We start from the raw sequence: 22,323 nt of genomic DNA, 5'->3' as shown, positions 1-22,323 counted from the left end.
GTTGGGCTATGTGATCTCCAGCCTTCCTCCCAAGCAACATTCTCCTGCAATTCTGTAATTCTCATCACCATCTTACTCTGCTTTCTTTCAACACTGTTGAAAAAAAAATTGAAAACTAAAAGACTGAAGTGTTAGAAAAAAAATGGCACCAGCACAGTACTTAATTCTGTATAAAATATTATTTTCATGATGCCAATATAATCTCTTGGGATCCTAACTCCAACAGCATGACTGCTCCATTGTGATAGGAAGAGGAGATTTTATTTGGAATTCAACTTTAAATACTATAAATTGCAGAACGACTCATGACATCAGTTTGACAAAACAACATTGCCCTGCCAGTTCTGGAGAGAGAACCCATTTGAAACGACATTTGCAGATACCTTTGTGCTCCCCAAAATACGAAGCATCCTGCCAACAGAGTGGCAACTTTTGCAAAGTTATAGAATATGAAGTCTAATGGGAAGCTTTTGACTTTGATAGCTGACTCAGAGAGAAATTTTCCATTAAAATTACAACAAACACCTGCAGACAACAAATAAGACAAATGTTTCATTGCAGTTTATCAGCTACTGGGCTTCTAATGTTCACAATGTGAACTATATTACCAAACTGTTGTACTAGTCACGTTTAGTTCAATTAAACAACCCCCTAAAAACATGTTTTCTACATGATCAATCCATTAGGGTCTTCTGCTGTGGGTATTTTTGGGGAGGAGAGGCATATTTTTGCAGGCCTGGGGGATATGTATAGAAAGCAACAGTACTGAGAACTGACTGGCTGCACATGGCCAGAGAACATACGCTGTATTAAAGCAGTGAGGCTTGTCAGGGAGATGAAAGAGCCCTGGCTTGTGTTTGTGTTCAGCCAGTTGGATAGTGCAGCAAAAACCTCAAGGCAAACGGTTTCATTAAACATTAATTTGTGAACTGCTTCAAAGTTAAGGTTGAGGCATGCTTCTGTATAATACATCATGTTATTCATCATCTTAAAAAAGTTGTTTTGGATGCAATTAAGGAATAATCCTACAGCTCTCAGCAGAGTGATTCAATGGAATTCAGGGAGGTCTTGCATCATTTAACACAGATGAACATACAGCAGAGGAAGGGCTTGCAAGTCTCTCTCCCTTTTAATTTGGCAGATCTGAGGAAAAATGCTGTGTAGGGGCTTAAAGCGTGGCCCTTGATTCGTTTGCTTTAGCATTTCAAGCTTATCAAAGTAGCTTACCTCCTAGAAGACAGCTAGAAGTTGTTTACAGCCATTCATGGTGGCAGTGAATATTTCACAAATGGTAACCTTCACAGCAAGACTATTTGCAAAGTTTTGCAAAGGATGGGCCAGAATTCAGCCTAATTCTCCAGTTCATTCCTTGCTCCTGAGCCCAAGCTGCTGCTGTTGCATTAAGTGCCCAGGAGCAGCAATAAGAACCTCTTGCTAAGGATGTGCTGAGTGAGCAGAGCTCTGTGGGAGCTGCAGAGCTCTGGGGGCTGAGAACCCAGAGAGGACAGTGTGTGAAAACCAGGAGGACAAAGCAAAGCACCTGTCCCCATGTCCCCAGCGCTCCTCCTGTCAAAGGTGCTGGCTGGGCAGCACAGTCCCTTCAGTTTTTATGGGTACACCTGCCTTTCAGTGCCAATGAATACACACAGTTAATAGTGCAACATCAATTGCAGTGTAAAGGCCAAAAAGTACTTGATCTGCTCCTAAAAGGTCCCTATCTTTTTAATATGCTTGGGGCTGTTCATGGCAGTTAAGATTTCACACTCAAGCTGAATTCACGAAACATACAGGAAATCTGTCAAGGGGTTATTTTTTCTAGTTATTTTTACGAAGTACTTTAGAAAGCACTTACTGATTTAAGTGTGTAAGAACATACTTTCCTCTAAAAAGAGCAACCTTGCTTTTACATTCTACTTACTTCCCAGTCTTCACTCACTGCAGCATGCCATGCTGTACAGTTGCTCAATGCATGTTCACAACAAGAAGTCCTAAAAATCACTGTAATCTCAAGAACTGCTTTGTAGGTTTATTTCCTGTAGCAGCTGTATTATTGACCATGTTCCCAAAGTCCCTGCTGCAAAGCAACTAGTTCCTTGACTAGACATCAATAACTGTGCACCTCTGGAAAAGGAAAAAGATGGATAAATTTGAATCAATTGTTAAAAAAACAGTAGTCACCATACAGGCAGCTCTAATATTCTTTGCTATTGAAACTACAAATCAACTACAGCAAGCCACCTTTGCTGACTCCATTAACAAACAGCTAAAGCAGGAGAGCCCAGCAGCACCACCCTAACCCTGCTCTAGAGCCAGCTCCAGTTTGGAATCTACTATCAACCTTTACAGGCAGGTTGTAACTGTTCAAATAATAACTCAAAATGCACCAGGGACACTCAAACAGCTTTTCAAGAGCCAGCTTTTTACTCGAAAGGCTGAAGCTAGGTGAAAGCCAATTTAGTGAAAACCCATACAAGTTCCTCTGCACCCGCTGTCTACCAAATTGCACAATAATAAAATTTTAGGGTCATCTAGGGTTTTGAAGGAGACTCCAAAACCTCTCTGGGCAATCTGCTCCACTGACCACTCTCACAGGAAAAGGGTTTTCTGACTTGTAGATGGATTCTCCTGTATTTCAACTTATGCCCATTGTCTCTCAGCCTGCTGCTAAGCTCCACAGAGAAGAGTCTGGTGGTTTTCACTCCCCCTCCATCATATATTTATAAATGTTCGTAAGATCCTTCCTGAACCTTCTCCAGGCTGAGCAGCCCCAGATCTCTCAGCCTCTTCTCATACAACAGCTACTCTGCCTCTTCATTATGGCCTTCTGCTGAACTGACTCCAATAAGTCTGCGTCTCTTGTTCCAAGACGCACAGAACTGGACCCAACACTCCAGATGTCTCACCAGATCTGAGTAGAAAGGATCACCTCCCTTGAGCTGCTAGCAACACTCTTCCTAGCACAACCTAGACTGCTGGCCTTCTCTCTAGTCTGGCTCATGGTCAGCCTGTTATTCAGTGTGAACCCCAATACTTCTTCAAAACGTGTCTGCACACCGGCTTCCTCTTTCAAAAGAGGTCACACTCAGATGGTGAAGGCTTCTTCCGCTCCACACCCTCACTGTGCCCTGCTCAGAAGGAGGGAACTGGCAGGAGGCCCAGCCTGGATCGGGGTTCAGGACTGACTCAGCAGCCAGGAGAGGTCACATGCTTTTTAGTAGCCCAGAACAAGTTTAGCAAGTACCCAGGACTATCAAAGAAGTATTTTTATGGTAAATGCTTTACTGTAAAAGCTTTCATAATAGCTTTTGTAATAGCTTCTAAGAATTTGGACGTGGTATTGATACAAAAATTTGTCCAGTTCTTACAATACAAGAAACAATTGCAGCCTTTCAGTACTTAAAAGTGGCTTATAAGAAAGATGGGGACAGACTTTTTAGACTGGTGTGTCACAAGACATGGGGTAACAGTTTTAAACTAAAGGAGGGGAGATTCAGACTAGACACAAGGAAGACATTTTTCACAATGAGGTGGTGAAACACTGGCAGAGGTTGCCCGGAGAGGTAGATGCCCCATTCCTGGAGACATTCCAGGCCAGTCTGGATGGGGCTCTGAGCAACTTCATCTAGTTGAAGATGTCCCTGCACATTGCAGGAGGTTGGACTAGATGACCTCTGAAGGTTCCCTTCTAACATTCTATGAGTCTATGATAATTTAAGAATAGCACAAAAGAGCATGTCATTTCAAGTCCTCCACTTTCCCAGAGTGTTGTAGCTGTATGAATAAGGCTACATTTCCCCAGTCAAACCTGCAAGAGTATTCATGTATCACCATAGCCTGTAGAAAGATTATAGTCTTTTATTGATCCTTTGTTTTACATATTCAGATTTAACTTTCAATAATAAAGTTCAATAAATTGATTCCCTAATAATAAAAACTTTTTTTACACATTATGTACAGGTAGCCAGAGACTAGAGCCATACAGCATGTCACAGCTAAACCACAGACCCTCACACTGAACAAGCGGGGAGAGGCGCTCACTGCCACGACATACATTCAGAGATCAAGTTGCGGATATGCACAGTGCTTTTGGCACAGCTCACTGAAGACTGCCCACAAAGGGACAGTAAAATAATCCCAACTAAGTGATAATGTGGATTAGTTCAACTACATTAATTCCAGGAGGAACACTTAACTCACAATTAAACTAGCCATCAGAAGAGATTTGATTAAGTTGAATCAAATGCAGCTGAACTAATCATTTTAGTTTCATTAAGCATCCCTCTATAGACAAATCCTAGACCTTGATATCCATCTCCAATATAAAACAAATCTTTGAGATATACAGAAGATTGAGGACTGAAAGGAGCTCAGGTATTAGAAGTATTCTTTGGCAGTTTGATACAAATATAAAAAATATATTACTTTTGAGGACTAAACTAATCTTTTCCCATTTTATACCTTTACTGCCAGCACCAGAACTGCTTCTGTGACAAGTAACACTTACATGTGTTAACTTAAACAAAACATTACATTTTAATGAAACAAAATTCACATTACAGATTAGCTTCAATACTCAAGACACACTCCAATAGGCTATGTGCTTCCCACAAATAAGTTAAACTTAACATTCAGTGAGAAAACTTTTCCTATAGCAATGACAGAACCCAGGAAACATTGCAGGACTCTTCATCTGTCCTGTGCAGGAGCTGGCAAACACCAGAGACCAGTCTGCAAAAAGCAGCCAACTGTACTCTGAGCATTCCAGCTCATACGGAATGTTAGTTGATGTCAAAACCATTAGTTAAGCAATTAAAACATCCCTTTCTCTTACATGAAATATACCACAGTGTTCTCCTGTAAAGGCAAACTGACCTTAGTATGACAAAAAACTGCAGCTAAGAGTTTACACAATCTGCTTTATAACATCACATCAAGCTACAACAGTTAAAATACACTGTTTCACAAAGCAGCAGTCATTAATTTAAAATCTGGCAGTTCCCTTTTAAAAGCAGTTGTTTTCCCTTCTAGTGACGCACCTACCCTGAAGGAGATCAAGTCATTCATTTTGAAGAGGGGAGGGAAAAAGCAAGAAGAAAAATCAAAAAAACCTCACAAACCACAAAAAACCCAGAAAACCAAACCAGGAAGCACTTTCAGAATGAAGTATCCAGTAATTTCACAGCCTGTAGGGTAAAAGGCTGCAACATTAATGTTTGTTTCCAGTAACACAGCTCTAAAAATACTGCTTTGTCCAAATGCTGCTATAAAGACTTTCAAATTATTCCCAACCATAGGAATGGAGCTCAACCAGGACATTCCATGATGAAGACCATTTAGCTAATGATCTACTTAGATATCTCAGGTTTGAGATACTGTAGTGCAGGTTCACTTCATCTTTTCTGTTCTGCTACAGACTCCCATTCAAACTCCTAATGCACAGTTCAGAACAAACCTAACTGAAGGCTTAAGTAGACTCCCCTCCTGGGTACACAAGCAAGTCTCATTCACCATGGAAGTGGAACCCAGTCCATTTTCAGATTTTTCAGCAAGGGATGCCAGAGCCTGAGCCAGCTTGTCACCTTAAGCAAGAATTTTATGGGGAAAATGGGTATATAGACAATACATAATAGTGTTTATGCTTATTCCATATGGAAAACTGACCTGATGCTAAGAAAAGTTTCATTCAGGGCCGTAAGAAAACTTTAAGATGTAAAATAAAAAAAAAAAAAAGAGGATGGATAGTGCTACATGGACTGCCTAACCCCCTTACCATAGAAGCTTCCATTCCTTTTTACAGAACCTTCTCAGTATTTCTAGAAGTTGATACCTACTGCTGGCTTAGTCATCACAGACAAGTAGCAGCCTCTATTCTCAGTTAACAGAACTGACCCCTCTGGAATTCACATTATAAATATATGCAGAGATAAACCAGGTGATTAGCTCAAAAATGCCTGACCATTAAGAACTACAAACAAAAAAAAAACCCACAAACAAAACACCAACCAAAAACCACAAACACACACACCCAAAAAAACCAAAAACAAGCTAACATGAGAGCTCTTCCTCAGATTTATTGACCTTCAGGGTATGGAACTCCTATTTATGTTGTCCTGTAGATTTCACAAGACTTAATTCTCGCACGTTCTTTTGGTCACTGGGACATGTAAGTCAGGGTAATTCAGCTTTGAGCAGCTTTGCTTGCAATAACTGTCTTTTGCCTTTTAAAGGAAATCTCTGCATTTCCCCCTCCCCATAGATTCTCACGCATTCACACAGACTCTCTAGAAAGGTAAGACACTTTATTGAATTTGTTGATAAATTAAGAAAGGACTATGAACCAGACTTATGGGTCACAGGTGCTTGTAAACAGACATCAATTCCTTCCCACAGAAAGCCTGACTCCATGTGCTCAGCAACAAGTCACTTTCCCCAGCGTTGCTCACAGGCTGCATAGTGATGGAGGGCAGAGAAAAAGTCTTCATAGCTGATGTTCAGGTGGGAAGGCAAAGAACTGAGAAAGCAAGTTAGAAAAGTTAAAATAAGCTTTCATAAACACTGCATGATTCACATGGTCAGTCAGGAATATGACTACTCAAAGCTGTTGTCTGAGCAACCTTGTGAAATTGTTCTCAACACTCTTACTGCCACTCAACTCTAGTAGCTAAACCAGCTGTCAATATCTTGTCACTCTCTAAATAAAGTCCACCCATTAGAGCACAGAGGGCACTTTAAATCAGTGAGAAAGCTGGAGAAGCACAGGTCTGCCCAGACATTTAAGTGCCCTATAAATACTCTCAAGATTTAAGAAATACAGCAACTCTAGTCAGTCCAGTTACTGCCAAAATTGGAAAGTAATACAGAGGTATGATCATCTTACATTATCCTATTTCTCTTACATCCTTAGCTTCCCTATTAGAAACCTGATAGTACTCAAAATCCACATAAGGAACACCAACAGAACTGGGATTGGGTGACCAAAGATGTTCCTTAAACCTGAAGAGTAAAGCCTGCTATTGCCTAATCACGGCTGAAGAAGCAATGAATATTCGACAGGTTTCATTTAACAATTTTTAAATACCATCAAATCAATCACCAGACACTTGTTTAGACAGCTTTCCTCTTCTGGCTATTCCATGCGGTAAGTCACACAAAAGATCTGTTTAGTTAGATATTATTGCAACCTGCTTCACAGAATTCATAGGCAACTCACACAATCTCTGTCAGTCTGATGTGCCACGGAAGGAATCCTAATGTGCTGTCCACAGGACCAAACTTCAAGACTAAATCAGGATCAGGAAATCCATTTGTACCTGAAAGAACCGGTTAAATTAGGTTTTGTTAAATTTGTCAGACTTATTTTAATTCTAAACCCTAAGGCATCTGCTTTTTCTTTAAACGCATTTTTTTTAAATGAACTGAAGCTCCTGAGGACAACTTAACAATTAAAAGCCCAAGAGGACAGACTGGTCTTGCATCCCCTGAACAGGCCCAGTTACAGTGTTATTGTAATGTCAGGTAGTTTTCAAAGACTTGCTAAGGCAGTGACAGGAACAGTTACGTTGTTTTCAATAACAGCAAACCCTAACACTGCTGTTTAAACTGACTTGTTCTAGTTTTATCTAGGCAAACTTGGTTTTAGTAGCATAGAACATGCTGTACCCTGACCCATACCTACTACAGTCCTAACTCAACTATGTGAAGTTACAGTCCAGAAGAGTAAAAGAACTATAACACACACATAGAGGGGCAACAAAAAACAAAAACCACACACTAAACCACACCACACAAACTTTGTGAGGTTCCACTGAAGAACAACAAATTGGTATCATAAACCACCAAGAAAACAAGTTGTAAAAAAAAAAAAATATATATATATATATGTATATATATACACACACCCCCCCTACCCTGTCAGGTGAAGTGTCTCTTAATCAGTATGGAGCTAGACAGACAACTTTAAAAACAACTTCTACTATGAAATTTCAGACAAGCTATTGTAGGTGACATCTTTCTGGTTAATGATTAAGGAAGAACAGGGCAATATTTTTTTTCCTGTTACTAAGTGGACAGCACAAGCCACCCCAGGGCAGAGCTAGGTAACACTGAAGGACTTCACTAAGTGCTCACGCTACCCATAACTTAAAAACCCAGACACTATCCTTCCACTAGTCTAACCTCAACTCAGATGGGCATAGAAACAGCTGTTTGGAAAAAGCTAAGCTTCCTTCCCTGAAAAGCCAAGATGAAATACTACAGTTTGATGCACAAGGAAGTTTCCCCAAGTAAAGATAAGCTAATTAAATCTTTAGTAGCTTGCAGTCTTGCTCACCAGTGAGAGTGTCCTACTCATCTACCAAGGTTGATGACAGCAGCCACATGACACTGTCTCTCTTCCACACACTTCTGCCATGCCTGAACTACTCCAGGCCAAAACTGACAGACATGCAAAATAAGCTTAGAATGAACAGTCTTGGTCCAGCTTTCCCTGCTGATTCTATCAAGTTGATTAGGGCTACATGTGGAAACCAGTACAGAACCCCAGTGGGACCCAAGAAGGTTAGCTGTTTTTCATGCACCCACCTAGCTCATCCAAAAAGCATTCCAGCAGTCATAACCCTACTTTGTTATAATGCTGCCATTAGTCATGATTACTGCATGCTCTTGGTTGTTACCCCTTCCTTTATGCACTAATCTGACAAGTTAACTGCATAAGGACTTACACTGCACAACACCCACCTTTAGCAGATAAAGTTTAACACTGCCTATTTGTTCTGAACCTCAGATGTTATTTCTCAGTTTTCACACTTATTAAAAAAAAAAAAAACAAACAGTCAAGACCTTTTTACAAGTTTAAGTTCAGTTGTAGAGGAACTGAACTTTCAGAATAAAGGACTAGGAAACTAAGGTCCTATCAGATTTTGCCCCACCCAGGTTTTGAAACTGAAGCTGGAGACTGAGAAGTTCACATCTTCCCTCCACACTGACTCATCTCAATAATCCTTTTACCAGAGGTAAAGATGCTATTTTCCCAAGCATGTGCATTTCTAAGGAAGGATGAAGTACTCAGATATGAGTACTGTGTGCCACAGTCCAAATCTCATCTCAAAGTTAAGCAGCTTTTGCCTTTTTTTTTTTTCTTATGTGTTCACAAGTCAGTATGTTAGTACAAAGCAGCTTTGCAGGGAAGCAGTGAATACTTAAGAGTGGGGACTCTGGAAGAAGCAGACAGCTTTAGTCATCAGCTGATTCAGTAGCTGAGCACTCCTCAGCTGGCTAGTTCAGCAACAGGATCTTCAACATTGCCATGGCTTTTCAAACAGGAAAACTTTCAGATAGCCCAGTTAATGCTAATATTTCCTGCTGGTTACTATCTGAAGGAAAATGAAAATGTACACTGTAGCATTACAGTCAGAACAGCCTACAGAACAGAAGACACAGTTCTGTGCTTTCCACCCTGCACCCATCTAAACATAATAACACTACCAATGCTTTCCACATGGAAGCTCCCTCAGAGCTGCTGGAGTTGCAGCACTCTGTAAGTATTGCACACAACAATTTGGGAGCAGACTCAAAAAGAGGCCTAAAGGCTTAGACACTCAAGGGACAGGATCTGGCAACATCCCTTTTAGGTCAAGCGTTCTGTGAGGGAACGTGAAGGAATTTGTAGAGCTGACAGCAGTACCCTTCTCTTATCCACACAGATTTTACAGGCTAACTTAAAAAGCCTTAACTTTTAGTCACATTCGTCACTAGGAAGGCAGACATCAAATAGAGACAATATTATAATGCAGCTGGCACCTACTTTTATGAAAACAAGCTGGTTAGCTGAGGCACTGCTCAGAACAAAGTACTCTTACACTGAAGAAAACTCAAGCTGTAAAAATTAGAGCACGACTGCATTAAGAACCAAAAAGCCACACGACAAGCTAGAATCATACCATTTTAGGACTAGACTTCAATAACTGCATCCTAAATATGAACAGAAAGTTAAACTACATTATCACATATTCAAAAAAATGTGAAAAAAAACAGAAATTAGAGAAGTCACCAAGAACACAAACCCCAAAAAATAGTTACTCAAATACTGTTTACAGAATTTAATGTCAATTTAGATCAGTAACTCACAGGTGTTTATGTTCAATCCAATAAGGACACAGAGAAACTAAATTTGCCTGCAACTAAAATGAGTAGTTTCATAAGCTGCTGTTAAACAAGTCATGAAAGAGTAGTTCTTCACCTCCAACTGTCCTAAACATTAAAACCAGGCAAATTAATAAGCAGGACTAGATAGAGATACTATCTTTAGTATATCTAAATTAAATTATAATAAAAATAATAATTAACATATAATCATACTATATAATTTAATATATAATTACAATATATAGTTATAATAATTATAATAAATTATATTATCTCTAAATATCTCTATTAGACACTACCTTTACTATCTTATTAGCCACATAGATTAAGCAGTCTGTTTCTAAACTCTATAGTTTTGACAGATTAAAAGTGTAAGAGATTTATTTTTCTGTGCTCAGCTAGCATGCATTACTTGAACAATAAGTCTGCTTTTTTTTTAAGGTTATGCAGACTGGATCTAATAATTTTAACACCTCTAGACAATGAAATGCATGGATAGGAAGTCATGAACAAGTGTTTGCAAAGCTCCAGTTAAACATCACTGGCCAAAATACATACATGAGTACTAGCTGACACCAGTTCTTTATCAAGGATGCGTTTTAGAAAAGCAGTTATTCATTTCTTTAAGTTGCCTTTGGGGTATGACGGGATAGATGTCCAAGTTATTTCTTCAAGTGCCTTAGTAAACATGTTTAATAATTCCATCACAGTTAGAAGCTGTCATGCAGCATGCAAACAACAGGGATAGAATTCAGTTTGAAATTAAGATTAAAGCATCTAAACTGCTGCTGTTGTCAGTCTACATGACAATTCAGCTGACCACCCATTTGGAGAATTTAAAAAAAAAAAGAAAAAATCATTCTCCAAGTCCAATTAAATGAAGCCACACTGCAATAATGTGCCTGCAGACATCCAAGTTCAAGTGTGCAATCTGAAATCTGTACCCTGCAAAGTTAATTACAGTTGCAATTAACATTCATGGATTGCCTAGGAGAGCTGAGCAAGTACTACAGCTCCACTGCACCACTGGGGAAGCAGAAGGTTGTTCTGAACTACTTCTCCCAGATGTGACATTAGTGTAGCCCTGCCCTTTCATAGCTATTGCACACAGCCAGCACCTCAGTGCACAGTTAGTAATCTGCATGAATTAGTAACACAGATAACTAAGACAGTGGTTTATACAACAGCAAAAGATCAGCAAGTGCTCCATCATTCATGATAGTTACTCAGCAGTACAAGCTCTAATTGCTGTAATTAGATCCGGAAAAGACTCTCTGCCCATAGCCAGGTTTGCAATATACTAACTCGCAAAAAGTTAACCCAGGTTATAATAGTCTAGTTTCAGTGGTACTTTTTCCAGAAAGCTCATCACAGAACATCCCACAGAGGCTGTAAACTCTGAAAAGCAGAGACTCTCCAATTTAGCTTAAGGTTTTTGTTTCCTGCTCAGAGGAAAAGCTCAAAGTGAGTAAACAAGCAAGAAAGATTTTGCAGAAGTCTGAAAGCAATAATCACAACTTACCCTGATACACTAAGCATTGATACACATTCTAAGCAATAAATATACTAGAAACTAAATCAGTTATGCATCAAGTACTCCTTCCCCTCCTCCCCACAGACTATGTCATACTTACTACTTAATAAGTTGTCTAAGACATTCACATCCAGGTCTGTGTACGTTTTTTGCTGCTGTGCTACCAACTGACAAAAGTTCTGAGCAGCTTTTACTATGTCTGCTTTTCCATCTTCTGGGGACAGCACCTTCAATGTAGATTGGCAATTTAAAACTGAAAGTACAAAACACAGTTTAAAAGCAACGGAAATACAGTTGTTTTGAATATGCTTTAGATATTGACAGGATATGATCACAAGTAACTTACAAATTACTTCATATATTATACAGCTAGTCAGATATCTTCCGGATTTTGCTATATTACTGAAAAGCAAGTTGAAGGCACTATTTTGAGGGGTCTTGTGAAAAAATGGTTTAATTAATGTCAGTTTTGAAATTTAGAGTCTTCCAGTGAATTATCATTTGTTGTTATGCTCCCAGGCAAAGCAGCAGAAGGAAGGTGCCTGGATAGTAACTTGGGGGGTGGTAAGCAATGCAGAAAGACTTGCAGTTCAGGGAAAGGAAAAAAGGAACATGTTTTAACAGCTACTGTGAACATTCATGTGACAATGATTAAATTAAGATAGGGTCCTCCCTGAAGATGGTAACAGGATCTTTCAGCCACACCTCAAAATTGATGCAGGAGTTACAAAGCTGATTTAAGATTGTGACAGAGAAGCTAGGGACCAGCTAATATTACTACAGATTAATGGGCGAGTTCTGGTACTGTGACTTCAGAGAACCTTTCACAACAATCATTTTGTCCACACTATTATGAGATAAGTCTTCTCGCATTACATGACTTGCATCATCATCAGTTTTGATAATGTAACTAAGAGGTAAACTTACCAAGGATGCTGAAGACCACCCAGCCTAAAGTAACTGGTTAGATACTAGTGTCTGGACTCAAGACTGGTATAGAACTTATGATTGTTATAGCTAGACACTTTAAAATAGCATTTCTTAAAACTGCAGAACCTGACTGCAAAGGACCACAGAATATAATCAGAAGATTCATAAGAACACGTAGAACACGTCAGTGTATCCAAAGCCACTACAACCAAAGTAATTGTTCCTTAATCTTGTTTGATGTCATATATCTTATGCTAAAGAATTTCTCTAACAGTATTCAGAAGTGAAAGACATCTTTTTGCTTCTCAGAAGTGAAAAATTGCAGTTCATTATTATAAACTGGACAGATGTCAGCTTGATCAGTTCCAAGTACAAAGCACCTGGTCTGACTGCAGAGCCCTTTAAGAATGAAAAATTCTAAAAATTACAGAAACCACTTCTGTTATTCATAGTTTCCAGCACAAAAGGTTCCTGAGACTCAACTGTACCCTTTCAGTCAGCAAGTCTGAGCAGCCTTCCAGTATAGTTCATTTGGTCTGGACATAAATATCCCGATTTAGGTAAGGGTAGTTAAGTATGCTGGAGTTTAAGACATTGACAACATGTCTACCCTGTTTTCTGCTGGTTATTTCAACTTTCACAGGAATAGACAGGAATAACATGGAACTCAGCTGTTTTGATGGAAATGCTAGCACTTTAGCCTAAGCTGCTTACAAGACAAGTTTATGCTACAACTTTGGACTTTATACTGGAAAACTGGCGCAAAGGATCTCATAATCCTATCAGCTCTTGTAGGGGAAGCAAAACTCAGCCAACAGCACCTGAAACATGGCTAAACTACAGCACTAAACTACATGGCTAAACTACAGCACTAGTGACTGTTTCTCAAGTCTTTGAACCACATAATATCATTGTCTTAAAAAAAAGGGTTTTTTTTTTATTATGAGACCTATTTAAATATTGAGTTGTAGGACAGCTGTAAGTACCAGCCTATCCCTCTAATGCAAAAGGCTTGCCTTAGTAAATACATGCTTGTGATTTACTACATTTTGAACAGACTTCTAGTGTTTGTGTTAGTCAGCATAGCTAAGTGAATACTTACAGCAGATTGTGCTGAATAAGGAACATTAACTTTGAAGCATATTCCTGCTTTCCACTTGTACTACATGCAAAAGCTGCTGTCACAGGTATTTTTAAACTTATATCCTTTACTTTCCTGGTGTCATTATACACTGCCACGACAACCAGCTGTTTTGCTCTTTCCCTCCTTCTCAGCATTGAGGTATAAATGTGGAAAAATCAAATAGCATTGTTTGTTAGTTTGACATCAGTTCCTTTACTGTAACTCCAGTGTTTTTTCAATTCTCTCAACAAAAGAATTTATCTCCCTGAAACAGTTGGGAGTTGACCTACACTGATGCGTTAAAGGGGTGATGGCACAAGAGTCAGGCTAAAGGGAAGATCAGACAGCCCAGTAATGATCACTATGGGAAGGAGGGAGCAACACTCCACTATTAGTTAAGAAGAAATATGCACAATGCAAGTTTATTACTAGTCCAGGAAGGCTGCATGTGTTCTAATCAGTGCTTAATGAGGGAAAAGGTCACTGTATACAGGAACGTGTTTAAGTCAAAGCAGAATTATTATTTATACGTGGCTATTTAAAGTCATACCAATCCCACCTTGCAATTCATCTTACCTTGATCAGCTTTGTCTTGATTTGCAAATTTCACCATGTACTTGGAGCAATCTAGTCCCAAGAGTTCTTGCTGCTGTTTTAAGATTTCATCCATCAATCTTGAATTATTCCTCTTGAAAATACCTTTAAAAAAAAAAAAAAGCTGTGTTGTCAGTTGACTGCTATAAAGAGTGCTATAAAACAAATCTAACACTAGGCAGGAAGAAAAAAAAAAAGAATCAGGTAGGCAGTACTGGTTTCAAACTGGAGCTTACAAGTACAATAACAATACAAAACAAATGCTACTGCACATGACTAATTTCAGTGACCTTGGAAAGACAACTCACATGCTTTTGTTCCTCTTTCACCCAGCCTGGTTTCAGTAGCAAGCTGCAACTGCATAAGGGATAGTTTAAGACTTAATTCATTGTCCCTAGCATGCTAGCAATAGTTAGAGATAGCAATACATGACCAACACAGGATCATCAAGTCAGATAAGCACCAAGTTTCTTGAACACCTAGCCCATGCTGCTGTTGATTTGCAGTTTATGTCTGCTGCCACACCATTAAGGCCGCAGGCTAACAAAGCAAGTCACCACAAAGCAAGAGCCAGAAGACTAAATCAGCATATCACGCCATGTCCAATGCCATGGATTTCCTAATAAGAGGGTTTCACAAGGAATATATATTCCAAGAAGTTAATGCAATCCCCAAGGACTTCTTATACTTACATGTTTATGGTAGACACATTTTGAGTGCAGGAGATTACAAAAAAAAAATTGCTTAACCAAACATACTCAGGTTCTTGTTCTAAAATAAATGTTGACTCTTAAGAGAGATACAACACAACTATTTCTATTTAAAATCCACAGTAAAAAATGTTACATCTTAAATATTTACAATGCAAAAGTGTGACTAAGCACATTTACTTAGGAATTGGTAATGCCTTCGTCACACTGTATTCAGGGCTTGTTACTAACAGCCTAAGTTTCTTTCAGAAATCCTATGTCAAGCACTTCTGTTGACCAATTTAAAAATGCCCACACAATCTTACAAGAAACACTGAACTTGTATACAATTTTATGATCAAGCTTATGATTCATCTCAACTCAATTCTGGGATTAGAAACTGCTACAAACAGCAGTTTCCATATCAGTAGTGGCCAAACAGTGTACAAATGTTTGGTTAAAATGATAATACATTAGGAGTTAGTTTGCAAAATGAAGTGATACAACCCATTTAACATGCTGGTCTTTTAGCTCTCGTTAATATTTTTATTAACATATATATTTTATATACAGGCTTCAATAGATGGTAAAGCATCTGTTTTTCCTCCCACCCTGGGTAGTGACAGACTTAGAGACTGACACAGGCAGTTCATAAGTAAGAAGCTGCAAGTTCAGTAGAAGCAGGATTCAAAACTGACAGGAACCATGAACCAGAAGGGCACAACCAGCACAGAGAAATGCCAGGTGGCATCAGCCATTTGTTTGTCTGGCTAAACTATCACAGCCATCACTTGTTAATGTCTTGGTAGCACCCCAAAGTCCAACATTCTCACTTGCTGTGCCTTTCAGAGCAGCAGAATCTGGTAAAACACCAGAAAAGAGTCAGTTCTTCCTTAAAAGGGAACACCTTAGCCTAAGTTAAGCCTAGGAACGAATGAATTTCCACAGCACCTCAATTACTTGCTTCTTCTCAACTCCCAGTGCCAACAAGGAAAGAGTCATAAGGTAAGAAGTCTGTTTTAAGCATCAAACTATTAACAGTTTGAGAAACATCAAACCATAACCAATTCAAATAATGTATATGCAAGAAACTGTTTAACACATGAACAGCTTCTGCCTACATCCTCATGATGGATCCTGCTGGTTGCAGTTTAACAGAGGAAAGCAGAGCTTGAATCATGACACTGGACTTCACAGAAAACAGAGAGCTAGAAAACACTAAGCTCACCTATTCCAAGAGTCTAGAAAAAAAAAAATATAATCTGGAAGTGGCTGAAGGCACTTAAGTTTCTTTCACTTTAAAGCCACTTAAGCTGTCGCTAACCAAACAGGAAGAAATCAAGTTAGAACTTATAAACTAATACGTGATCATTCCTCACACATTTTTTTCTTGGAAGGGCATCCTGTACTCGGAGAACAAGTACTCATCAGCAGTTAAGAGATACTGTCACATTACCCACACCTATAAGGAGATTATCTTCTACAGATAAGCACTAGTCCTGAATATAAATGTGGTCTGAGGACTCTGCCAACTCAACACTGAATCACAATTGTTGAGCATGAAGTTTCACACAGGCAAAGACCTATAGCAGGTGCCACTTCATAAACACAAAAGTGTTTCAGTGACAAAGCCACACCAGATTTATCCCCCATTGAAGTGAACACACTGAATACACAGCAAGTTTTATGGATTGATCAGATACGCTAAACTACCAAGTAATTTGGAAGAAACTAAGAGCCTGTGTTTGGGGCTAATTAAATAACTTATTTTGCCTACTGCAATACTCTATCCTTTCAAAGAATTTCTAAGAGAAAACTGGTCAAAAGTAAAGCAGTTCACTGGAAAATTAAATCCAGGATGAAAACCCCAAGTTCTCCATACAGTAGTACTAAAGGCTTTAAGAAGCCTTCAACCCAAAGCATCTATTGAGAAACCCAAAGTACTCATATCCCAAGACACAACAGGCTCCCAAAAAGCACTTTAGACTTATCCCAAACTATTTCAGGAGAGCTTCACTGACAGAAGCAACACTGAAGCAAGCCCTCTTGAGTGGCAAACTTAACGAAAAAGTTAAAGTATGTAACACTGGTCAAAAGATTCTGCTCCCCAGAAGATATCTTAACAGCTACTATATAATTGCACAATCACTGCCTTCTGACTATGAGAAGGCTGCATTATTTCCTCAGAGATAAGGTCTTGACCAGCATGGCTGGATTTCTACCAAGTAAAAGGATGGGCAATACAGAAGCCCACAGAAGCTTACTGAAGCAGCTCAGCAGAACTAAACTATGTCTCACCACCTGAAAAGATGAAAACAAGCCCACTGTGTAATTAAGGTTCACCCTCTGCTACTGGTAAGACAAGTTGTACCTGACTTCATTGACCTTCACTATATTAATATTACTGCTCAGGGTTCCATCGTTCACTGTCATTCAGAACTGGATTTAGCAACAACTGCAACACTCTAAATCTATCTGGAAAGGCTTTATGTTCAATCCAGATACCATAAGGAGCTTAGCACCAACAGAAAGGCAACATATCTGCTATTACTAGAAGTAAGCATACACTCAAGCTGTATGAATGACTACTTGCTTACGCTCTCAAACCAGTTTAGATGGCTGAGCTGACAAGATGCTGTACAAAAAGCAGTCATGGCTGCCACCCCAGGAAACCCACCAAACATCTAGCAAGAACATCTATGTGTCATGGCAGGCTATTCTCATCAACTCAAAGTTTGGCAAAAACCACTGATTTAAAATGTTTTAGTTGCTCTGCATTCTCTTGCCTTCTTCAATTGTGTTCCAACAAACTGGAATTCAAGCTGACAATTAGAACAGCATATTCTGGTATCAACAGACTAACAAAAGAACGAAACACTGAAAAGCATTATGTCTTGATACTAGAGTCATGAGATTATAGCTATATTTTCAGATTTCAAAGGTGTTAACAAAACATCTTAACACACAACTTTAGCATGAATGTAACACTACATGGGAACAGCAGCAAGTAATGTCCAAGATATATATTTTTTTTCTTGATTGCTAACAATGCCAATTGTTCTGAAAGGTTCTCTCACACACACTGCTCTTCAAAGGACATAACCTTGTTATTTCTGGTCATCATAGTTACAATCTTGCAATAATCAGTCTTAGATTTGACTGGATTTCAAGACATGATGGAGAAGTAGAAGTAGCTTCTCCACACTGAGCTGGCTCCCTGCTGTCAGACAGGATCTCAGTGGCAGTAGCTACCTAAGCACTGGCTGTGGCCTTCTCTCTCTCCTCAGTGTTAAATGGCTGCATGGTGAACAAGCAGAAAAGCAAGACCACCAGGAAACTCTCAGCTGGATCAGTTCCTCAGTTCTCTTATATGTAATTTGTGCAGCAAAATGCAGGAATCTAAAAAGGGACTAAGCATAGATACATATTAAGCAACACTACAGATAGTTTATTTGAGGTTCAACAGAAATTAGAGATCCAGAACAATAAAGTATCTCTCCTCAGGTTATGAGGGGAAACTCTTGTTTGGTAATAGTGTTTGCTCTGCAGCATTTAAGCTGGTTTCCTCCACTGAAACACAATATAACCAAATTCTACAACAGCCCTGCACAGATGTTCAGTTTAAACTGCTGTCTGGTACTAAGACTAGTTTCTTAAAAAGATCTTTGGGAATTTAGTAAAAGTTAAGCCATTTGAGTCTTGTATCATGTGCAAGGACCAGACATGAAACTGAACTATTAATAGCAGTGGTTTCAAAAAAAACAACAACAAAAAAAATCAAATGCCTATAATCAGGGAAAGACCTATACACCTCCAATGCTTTTGCACACTTGGAAACAATACATTGCACCTACTTAGGCAGGATGCACTGTTAAGTTTTTCCTGAGAGAGCACTAGAAGACAACTATTACAGACTGTACCTCTAACCTTGCATAAACTTACAGAGTTAATCTAATTTGCATGACACCTCTAGACAGCCATCACAGGTGGCTCAAAACAACAGTTAAACACTGGTCTCTTACAGTCTCACCATTGGTGGCAAGAGCACCGGGATCTTCAGCATGAAGGCTTCTCCTCTGGAGAGGACAGAAACATAGAACATAGTCCACCTCAGCCTTTAACTGAGACTGGGCATGCTATCAGCTCAAAAATCATCTCTCATCAGCTGGGTAGAAAGCTACACCTAATAAAACCTTGAATATGGCTGGTTTCACCTTCTCTTTCGGAAAGAAAAGGTATGAGAAAGAAAGATTTGTTCCTTCATTATTTAACAGAATGTTAAATCTATACTCTGAGCTTATTTTTAAGATATGCAGCGACGTGGAAGCAATGTATCTGCAAGAACAGGAGTTCAGTCTTATACCTGAAACCCAGTAATGAATAAAATCACATGGTGGATATGAAAAAAAACACCAAAGCTTTTACAAACACTGGCTCAGAGTTAGCTCAAGCACCAAGTAGCACCAGTCCTTATACCAAATGTAGACCATGCAGTTTAATTTTATCATATAAACATCATGCAAGATACACGTGTTCACGTTTAACTACCTTTCCACCCTGTCTCTTCACAGGAGAAAGAATACACAAAAACAAATGGCTACTCTCACCCAGCCACTTCTGGAAGTTCAGATACAGCCTGTAAACAGAGCCTGTAAAAGCAGGCAGCCCAAAGCTCCCCTCCGCTAACAGCCTGTACCCCTCACAGTCTTTGCTCTCAGATGTCAGCAGCTCCTGTCAGCCCAGGGCTGGGGATAAGGCTCTCGGAAGCTCACACCACCAGCTCTCTCCGGCAAGCACCTGGGTGAGCTCACCCCGGCACAGGAGCTGGGGCAGGAGGGCACCCGGGGCGCTGCCTAGGCCAGGCGGCTCCAGGGGACGGAAAAAGAGCCGCCAGCAGCGCGGCCAGCCCCGGCTCGGCAACACGCCGGCAGCGGGCGAGCCCGGGCTCCAGCAGGTCGCACCGCGGGCCCCGGCGGCACTGCCTGCCAGGAACCCTCCCCAGAGCGGCCCCGGTGGTACGAGCTTCCCACCCTCGCTCACCATTATGGTCGTAGACGCTGATGTAGGAGATGCCCACCGCCATGCACCACACCACCAGGCTGGCCATGTCCGCGTAGCTCGGCTCCTCCTCGGTCACCACCAGCCCCATGTGCACCGGCAGCTTCTGCAGGGCCCGCCCGTCCGAGCGCCACCGCTGCCGGCCCTGCGCCGCTCCCCCGGGCCGCCGCCGCGCCGCGCCCGCCTTGCGGAAGGCGAAGGTCCCTGCGGCGGGCGCCAGGAGGGCGCACGAGGCGGCGGCGGAGGCTGCGCGGCGCCAGAGCCACGCGCGGGGCCCGTTGGCGGCGCGGCCGCGCAGGCAGGCCAGCAGCGCGCGCTGCAGACAGAGCAGGGCGCGCAGGAGCGCGTGCAGCGCGCGCCAGGCCAGCCCGCCCGCCCCGCTCATGGGGGGCGCGCGGCGCGGGGCGGCGGCGGCGCCGCCGTCACCAACCGACAGGAGCGCGCGGGACAGCGGCGCGAGGAGAAGGGCGGGGGATGCCGGTGCCTCAGCCGCAGCGCGCCGGCCGCCGCGCCGCCGCCATCCCCTCACGGAGACTAAGTCCGCGTCCCCCGCCCGGCAACCGCCGCCAACGCGGCCATCTTCCTGTCGCCCCGCCCGCTCTTTCACCTCTCACCCCGCCACACGCAAGGCGCCCATTGGCTGCCAGGTGGGCTGCCGTCACTTCCGTCCGCGGAGAGCGAATGACGTGGCCCTAAGGGAAGGGACGGGGCGGGGCGAGGAAGGGAGCGGAGGCGGGAACGGCCTGGGGCTCTGCCCCGCCCCTCGGGAGTGGGCGGGGTCTGGGCGGGGCTGCGCCCCCTGGCGGGCGTTGCTGGCGGTGGAGCCGGGGCGGGGGAGAAGGGGCGGCAGCGGGGGCGGGGACGCGGCGTTTGGAAAGAACCTCGGTGGTTCCTGCGCGTCCCAGCGCTTCTCTGGGCCGGGCAGCGACGCTTCCCCATCTCCCAGTCGCTTCAGGGGCTCGTCTGAAGACGCTCCCTGTGTCCCGCCCCTTCCTTTGCCCTTTCTGGCGCCCGTATCGCCTCGTTAACGCCGGCGTTTGAGACGGGGGGGAATCTGAGCACCGCAGGGGCAGCCGGGCCTCGCAGGAGTCTTTATGCAAACGGTGTGTTTCTCCTCCAAAGCACACTGCAGACGCAGCACGGCGGTGGGAGAGGGGGGTAGCGTGTCCCTGCAGGGGCGCACGCCCTGTTCCCGGGGCTCCCACCAAAGCCGCGGCTCCCGGGGCTTCTGCGCTTCGGCTCGTAGCGGCCAACAGACCTGAAGATGCAAATCCCACTGCGGGCGGAAGAGCAAGAGCTCACAAGCTAACCCCGTACCGTCAGACTGATGGGCGGGCTGAAATGACACGGGGACAGAGGTTCTCCTCCCCCTCTACTCCGCCCTGGTGAGACCACATCTGGAATATTGTGTCCAGTTCTGGGCCCCTCAGTTCAAGAAGGACAGGGAACTGCTGGAGAGGGTCCAGCGTAGGGCGACAAAGATGATGAAGGGAGTGGAGCATCTCCCTTATGAGGAAAGGCTGAGGGAGCTGGGTTTCTTTAGCTTGGAGATGAAGAGACTGAGGGGCAACCTCATTAATGTTTATAAATATGTAAAGGGTGAGTGTCACAAGGATGGAGCCAGGCTCTTCTCAGTGACGACCAGTGATAAGGCACAGGGCAGTGGGTTCAAACCGGGACACAGGAGGTTCCATTTAAATTTGAGAAGAAACTTCTTCTCAGTGAGGGTGACAGAGCACTGGAACAGGCTGCCCAGGGAGGTTGTGGAGTCTCCTTCTCTGGAGACATTCAAAACCCGCCTGGACACATTCCTGTGTAACCTCATCTAGGTGTTCCTGCTCCAGCAGGGGGATTGGACTAGATGATCTTTTGAGGCCCCTTCCAATCCCAAACATTTTGTGATTCTGTGAAATACTTAAAGTGCTGTATTAAAAAATATAATATTGAATGAAAAATTCTGTATCACAAAAACATTTTTCTTGCTCAGAAAAGAACTGCTTCCTGGATTGCTAACACAGACCAACATTAGCCAGCAAAAAACACCACAGTCAAACCATTAGGGAGGCTTGTGCTCTTCCATGAATACCTACTATTAGATATTACAATAGCTACTGAAAGTCTGAGTGGCTGATGAAAAGTTAAAAAGTTAAAATGTAAAGAAAAATGAACTTAACGTCTTTCTGTTCCAGTTATATAGCTTCATGTGTAGGGTGCCTGGGAAACCCAAGTGTCAACTGCATTTGCATAGGCGA

At 42.0% G+C, this 22,323-nt stretch overlaps 1 protein-coding gene across 1 annotated transcript; it reads right to left on the bottom strand.

Annotated features, from left to right (window-relative positions):
- Positions 1-6,278: 6,278 nt before the first annotated feature.
- Positions 6,279-20,677, bottom strand: NUS1 (NUS1 dehydrodolichyl diphosphate synthase subunit). The gene is made up of 5 exons (XM_065056740.1): positions 20,054-20,677; positions 14,307-14,429; positions 11,778-11,930; positions 7,211-7,310; positions 6,279-6,511 (listed from the first exon to the last, which is right to left on the bottom strand). Exons 1-5 carry the CDS (start codon positions 20,454-20,456, stop codon positions 6,421-6,423), a joined length of 870 nt encoding a protein of 289 aa, XP_064912812.1. The 5' UTR covers positions 20,457-20,677; the 3' UTR covers positions 6,279-6,420.
- Between the last annotated feature and the right edge of the window lie 1,646 nt (positions 20,678-22,323).

This window comes from Columba livia, chromosome 3 (genome assembly GCF_036013475.1).
Source record: "Columba livia isolate bColLiv1 breed racing homer chromosome 3, bColLiv1.pat.W.v2, whole genome shotgun sequence".
Lineage (NCBI taxonomy): Eukaryota > Metazoa > Chordata > Aves > Columbiformes > Columbidae > Columba > Columba livia.
This window is presented reverse-complemented; position numbering and strand designations above follow the sequence as displayed.

Excerpts from the sequence above, each read along its gene's own strand:
- NUS1 (XM_065056740.1), bottom strand. The coding sequence starts at position 20,456 with ATGAGCGGGGCGGGCGGGCTGGCCTGGCGCGCGCTGCACGCGCTCCTG. Across the intron at positions 7,311-11,777 it reads CTTAGACAACTTATTAAGTA|GTACAAATGGATTTCCTGAT; the intron begins GTAAGTATGACA and ends CGGTTCTTTCAG. Across the intron at positions 6,512-7,210 it reads ATCAGACTGACAGAGATTGT|TTCTTTGCCTTCCCACCTGA; the intron begins GTGAGTTGCCTA and ends TTGCTTTCTCAG.